The sequence below is a fragment of the Monodelphis domestica genome, chromosome 5 (genome assembly GCF_027887165.1).
Source record: "Monodelphis domestica isolate mMonDom1 chromosome 5, mMonDom1.pri, whole genome shotgun sequence".
Taxonomy (NCBI): Eukaryota; Metazoa; Chordata; class Mammalia; order Didelphimorphia; family Didelphidae; genus Monodelphis; species Monodelphis domestica.
The window spans coordinates 136123407-136129406 of record NC_077231.1 but is presented as its reverse complement, the minus strand read 5'-3'; the positions used below and the strand labels follow the sequence as shown (position 1 = coordinate 136129406).

Below are 6000 nucleotides of genomic sequence, written 5' to 3'. Positions count from 1 at the left end.
ACTTTAATTTTGTTCACCATTTTGTTCAAAATGGTACAACACAAAGGGCAATGTCTTATGTTTTAATTCTGTGTGCTCTTCAAGAAGTTGTTTGAATTAATTTTTCTACTTTGAATAAGAGGATCAAAGAAAGGATATGAGCACTTCTTTTGGTGTCTAGAACAATGATAACTGTTGAGAGAGAGGAAACAGAGCTATTCAATTCTTTTTTTTTTTTTGCTTCAGTTTTCTCTGCCAAGGAGAATGATCTTTGAACTATATATCTTTGCCAGTTTGTCCCATTAGCATTTCAAACTGAACATGTCCAAAACTGAGCTTATCACCTCTCTCCTTAGATATTTACCTCTTTTAATAGTTGTATTGAACGTATCATCCTCCTCCTAGTTACTCAGGTTCTAAATTTCAGTTATCCTTAACTCTTTCTTCTCCCTCACATACCATATACAATTGTCAAATCCTGTTAATTCAATTTCTATTGCATCTCTCAGATCAATCCCCTTTGGCATTCAGCCATAAGAGTTTAAATTTAGATTTTTATGCTAATATTAAAGTTCTAAAGTAATATTATGATCTCCAATTTAAAAATATTACAGCTTAAGTCAAAAATGACATTTAGCAGCTTTATTTACAAAGAGGTAGAAAGAGTAAAAGTGGAAAAAAGTAGATAAAGAGACAGAAAGTACTGCCTAGCTACAATTACCCTAAATTTAATCCTAATGTTTCTAGACTGCAAATGTGAATCTGAAAGCAAATCTCACTGGAATCCAAAGTCCTAATTAGGAAGCCGAAATCGGAAGAGCCAGCAGATGCTGAAGAATCTGCCGAGAACCTTCACTGTACACAAGGCTAAGACAGCCAAGAATCTTACCAGGACTTGCTCTGAAGGGAGTGTCCCAACTGAAGCACCAACAAGCAGAGACAGTCTCCTCATCAAAGAACCAAGCAAGGAATCACTCCACTCACTACTGCAGGATCCAAGGGAAGCATCTCTTCAAGCACTGTCAGGAATGACTCTAAGTCAGAAGATCCAAAGAGAAAAGAAGTCCCAAACCCAGGAAGCCATTGCCTTTTTTATAGTCCTTTTCCCACATCACTTCCTGTCTTTTCTCCTCTTCACAGGAACCAATCACAGCTTCCAAACTGCTTAGCCCTACCTAGGACTCAGCAGTCCCCTTTGGAGGTGAGAGTTTTTGACTTGTGAACTCTTCCATCTAGTGACTGGTCAAGTGTTAAGTAGGGGTGTTTTCAGTTTTTGATTGATTAAACTAAAGGTTGCTGATTGATTACATTAGAAATAACAAAGAGAGATAATTCTATCTTCACAAGCCCCCTGTGATTTTTTGGGAGACTGGTCTCCCCAATGAATCATTTAACATAACTAGCTTATATCTCTAAAGATCTTCTAGCTAAAGATGCATACAATATTACACTTTCTAAGAGGAAACTAATAGTTGAAGATAAGAGGGAAATAGAAGAGAGAGAACAAAACCAATGTCTGCTAGGTACATTGACAAAAAGCCAGTCTGGGGACAGTCTCTTTTGGCACAAGAGTTTACATTCATAATAAATGCTATGTTCAATCCCCTTCAGTTCAATCAATTGCATCCCAAAGTTCATTCTGGATCTTCTGATGCAGTGTAGGTTTCTTTATGGTACTTTCTCCAAACAGTTAGTTCATTTTCTTGATTTGAGGAGTTATTGAGCTTCTTTTCCTGAAATTTCTCTCAAAATTTTTTAAATATTGTATTTTACAAAAATTATACACAGTCAATGCCATAGCCTTCCCTACTAAAATGAATAACTAAATAAAATAAAACAAAAACAAAAAAATCAACCCTGTTGTGGCTTACTGTTTCTTCAAAGATAAAATATAAACTCCATAGCCTACTTTTCAAGATTCTACACACTCTGTGCCCTATCTGCTTTTTCTATCTTTTGGATCATTAATTCAAACTGGGAAGGGACATTAGCAGTCATGAAGCTCACCCCAGAGATTTAAATTTAAATACTATTTATGTAGGGCCTACTATGTATCAGGCACTGTGCTTTGTAATTAAGTTATTTTCCATCATGTCCAACTTCATTGCCTCTTTTGGGGCTTTTCCTGGCAAAGATACTGGAATGGTTTGCCATTTCCTTTTAAAGCTTATTTTACAGATGAGGAACAGAAGCAAACAGGGTTAAGTGACTTGCCTATGGTCACACAATGCTAGTAAGTAACAATATTATCTCATTTGATCCTTCCCAACAGTTTTGGGACTTAGGTGTTTTCAATATCACTCCCATTTTACAGATGAAGAAACTGAGACAGAGATTGTGACTTACTATGTGACTTGGTCAATTAGTGTCTCAGTCTAGATTCAACATCAGGTCCTCCTGGTTCTAGGCACAGCATTCTATCCACGGTGCCATCTAACTACATAGAAGAGCAGTAATGGTTAAGCAATGGGGGGAGGGAGGGTTAAGTGACTTGCCCAGGGACACACAACTAGAAAGTATCTGAGATCACATTTGGACTCAGGACCACCCATCTCTGGGCTTGTCTCTCAACTCACTGAACCACTTAGCTGTCTCCTACATTTATTTTTATTATATTATATTTTATATTTATAAAGTACTTTCTTCACAAAGGATCTGAAAAGTATAGTTTATGAAATTGAAGCTCCCAGAAATTAGGTGATTATGTATACAGTGCCTTGAATATAGTCAAGGTCACATATCCAGTAAATGATATAAACTACTACTAGAACCTTGCCTTATGACAATAACAGCTAGCATTTAAATAGCACTTACTTTGTGACTTATTATTTCATTTGAAACTAACAATCCTGGGAAGTAGGAACTATCATTATCCTCATTTTACATATGGCCTGATAAAATTTACAAAATACTTTTCTCAGAATTACCCTGTGAAAATAGGCAGGGCATGTATCTTGGTTCCCATTTAACAGGTGAAGAAACTTTAGTGAAATGACTTGCTTAGGATTAACAGCAGTGTCTTAAACCCTATTTTAAATCCATATAAACCCTGCTTAAGAGGTCAAGTGCTATTTCTACACCAGGCTACCTCTGATGACAGTTGGACATGCGCCAATTGCTAGTGGATTTTCCAGATGGTGTGTCTCGTCAGTTCGGGATTTTGTACTGGGGGTCCGCATTAAAGGTGGCGGGGAGAATCATTTTTTCCCCTACGTTGTGACATTACAACTCGCTGGGAGGAGAAATTGCTTCCTTGAGCTGTAGGTTTTGAGCTTGTAGAAACAGAAGTGAGTGTATACTGACCATGGTTCCTCATCCCTTGCCCTCCTTTTAGTCAGACCATAGCATAAAGACTCTTCCAAGCCTTCCCCCGCGCCCCGCCCCCAGGGGCTGCGCAGTCTTTGCTAATTTGCTCTGGGTCCTCCAGATGGGGAATGGTTCTGCGCGCTCCCTCCGATCCCCAGGACCTTAGGGAGTTGGAGGTAATTTGAGTCTTGGCGATTTCTGGCCAATGACCGCATTCTACGGATGAGGGTTGAAAGGGGCTAAGACGCGCGTCTTTTCCAGCTCTCTAGGAGCGGGAGGGAAGGGCTTTATTTGTCTCCTGCGAGTGCGAGGAAGGCACCTATGCGCTGACCCTCTCGCGCCTACTTATTCCTGGTCCCGTGGAATTGGAGTTGGAGCATCACGCGGCAAGTGGGCCGAGTGCTGCTGGCACCGCTGGGAGCTTCCTGGGGCGCTCGCTACCTCTCTTGCTCTTACTCTGGAGAAGCCTCGTGCTGAAGCAGCTACTGCCGCCGCTGCGGTGCACGGCCATCACCCTTCTGGACACAGCATGGCCCTCCAGCCTGGAGCAACCAAGGCCGTTTCCTGCGAGGTACGTGGGTTGAGGGCAGAGGAGAGTGGCATATGAAATGTGTGTGGGAACAGTGGGGGGGGGGGGCATAGCTGGGTTAGAGGAGATTTAAGCTCGCCCATTTCCCCAGGCGTTTCTGCCTCTGGTGCAGTCACTCCTACACTCATCCCAGTTTCTCTGAGCTGCATTCACCGAGATATCATTTCTTCCACGTTTCTTGCTCAGTCTCCCTCCTCCATCCTCCCGCTCCTTAAAAAAAAAGAAAAAGAAAAAAAGAAAACCCCAAGCCCAAACCTTTTCAAATCACTCTTATTCCCCAGCTTCTATGGAGGTATGGAATAGAAGTCAGATTTTGTGACATCCTTGTTTGTCCACAAGGTGAATTCTGCTGTGTTGCTAGCTCCTAGTTAAGCTCCCCTGAAAGAAGGTGTTTTTTTTTTTTTCCTGGGGTGGAGTGGGGTGGAAACGTGATGAATCTCTGAGGTGGCAGCCGGACACCCCGCAATGGTGCCCAAGTCCCTACCGCTGTCAAATTTCCTCGCACCTGTCTGTTGCTTTTAGATTTAGGGCATTGCCCCTTGCTTCATTAGTCTCCCTTTCTCCTCTTCCTCCCCACCTTTTCTCCTTTTTTTCCCTACTGATGCTTGTCAGCCATTGATTTAAAGAACCTCTAAATTACCCATTTCCCTGAAAGGTCTCTTCCCAACCCCACCCTGATGAGTAATAACCAATTCTATTTGACTTGGGAGTGCTGTTCCCTAAAACGTCTCCCCAAACATCTAATCTCTGTCCTTGTGTTCACATTCAAAGGTAGGTCTGTTATGGTGTATGTCTATTATTGATTTGGTTTCCTTGAGGCTACCTTCAAAACTATGGGCCTGGAGAAAACAGAAGGGGGAAAAAAAAGGCACCATATCCCTTTCCCATCCTTTCTATTGTTTTCAAGTGTTTAAAAGACTGAGCTGTTTTCCCAAGAGGATGCTGGTTAAATTGTTCAAGATCCTAATTGAAACCATTTATTCTGATATCAGTAACCAAACATTCTTTGCTGGTGAAACCTGGCTTCAGCAGGGCAAAACTTAAAATTTATCAGTCCCTTTGAAGCCAGAAGAAAAGCTAAAAAAATAATATAGGCTGCCCTGGAAGTAGTGGTATGTGTGTTAGGGTGTTAGAGGCAATGGAAATATCACAATACTATGTAGAAATGAGAAGGAAAATCAGTGTGCACGATTTAATTTTGCTTTATGTTTCTAATAAATGGTATTTTCTGATTTTTATGGCTCCTCCATGTCTTGATTGTGCTGGATACTAGATCCTACTTATCTGAAAATTTTGCTTTGTCTTTAACTAATAGCAGTCTGGTTTCTTCTTTTAGGAATGTAATTCTGAATGTTCTATAGGATGTAGTGGAACAGGAGAACCAAAGCAAATGGCAGGGACTTTTAAGGTAAGATGCTTATAAGGGCTAGATGTCTGAAATATTATAGCATTACCACTTTTGAGACGTGAGAACATCTTTCCTTGTGCACTGAAGCAATAGTTTGGAGTTACCAACATATATAAATATAAACACTGTCATCCATTATTGGGTCTCAAAATTAAAATTTTCTTGATTGAGGAGTCATTTTTGAATAACTTTTATTCAAAATACTTTAAGTTATGATTCATCTCCTTTTTATATTCTGTAATCAACATTTTCTCTCTGAAAATTAAATTAAAAAAAGGATTTTGCCTGGTTACATAATGAATCAGAGTAAATTAACCCTTTCTAGTAGATAATCTAAGTCAAACACATTATGATTCTTAGATTTAAATTTTAGATAGTATTTAAAAAGCAAAACCATTAACATTTTCTCCTTGTCCCTAAGGTTTGTCTTATCTATCCAATCAGATTGACCATTAACATTTTCTCCTTGTTCCTAAGGTTTGTTTTATCTATCCAATCAGATTTTTGTAGGGATAAAATGAGGAAATCAAATTTAAATTTAATTGAAAAATATAACCTAAAATAAAATGGTATTTTAATGACACTATCATATCTGGACCCTGGTTTTAATTTGTTATCTCAATCCTAGTTTTCAATTCAAGGAGACTTCCAATATAGGGAGGACTGGATAGAAAGAAAAGATAAAGGTCATTTCATTTTGTTCTTCATTAAGCAACTT

The 6000-nt window shown here is 39.4% G+C and overlaps 1 protein-coding gene across 2 annotated transcripts in view; it reads left to right on the top strand.

Annotated features, from left to right (window-relative positions):
- Positions 1 to 3118: 3118 nt before the first annotated feature.
- BCAT1 (branched chain amino acid transaminase 1) overlaps positions 3119 to 6000 on the top strand; it is a 95197-nt gene continuing 92315 nt past the window's right edge. Inside the window, exons 1-2 of one of the 2 annotated variants that reach the window (XM_007503520.3) lie at positions 3119 to 3856; positions 5211 to 5282. In XM_007503520.3, coding sequence (XP_007503582.2) covers positions 3815 to 3856; positions 5211 to 5282 — 114 coding nt within the window. In that variant the 5' untranslated portion in view covers positions 3119 to 3814. The remainder of the gene's footprint in view (positions 3857 to 5210; positions 5283 to 6000) is intronic. The other variant, XM_016425866.2, reaches the window with a different exon arrangement.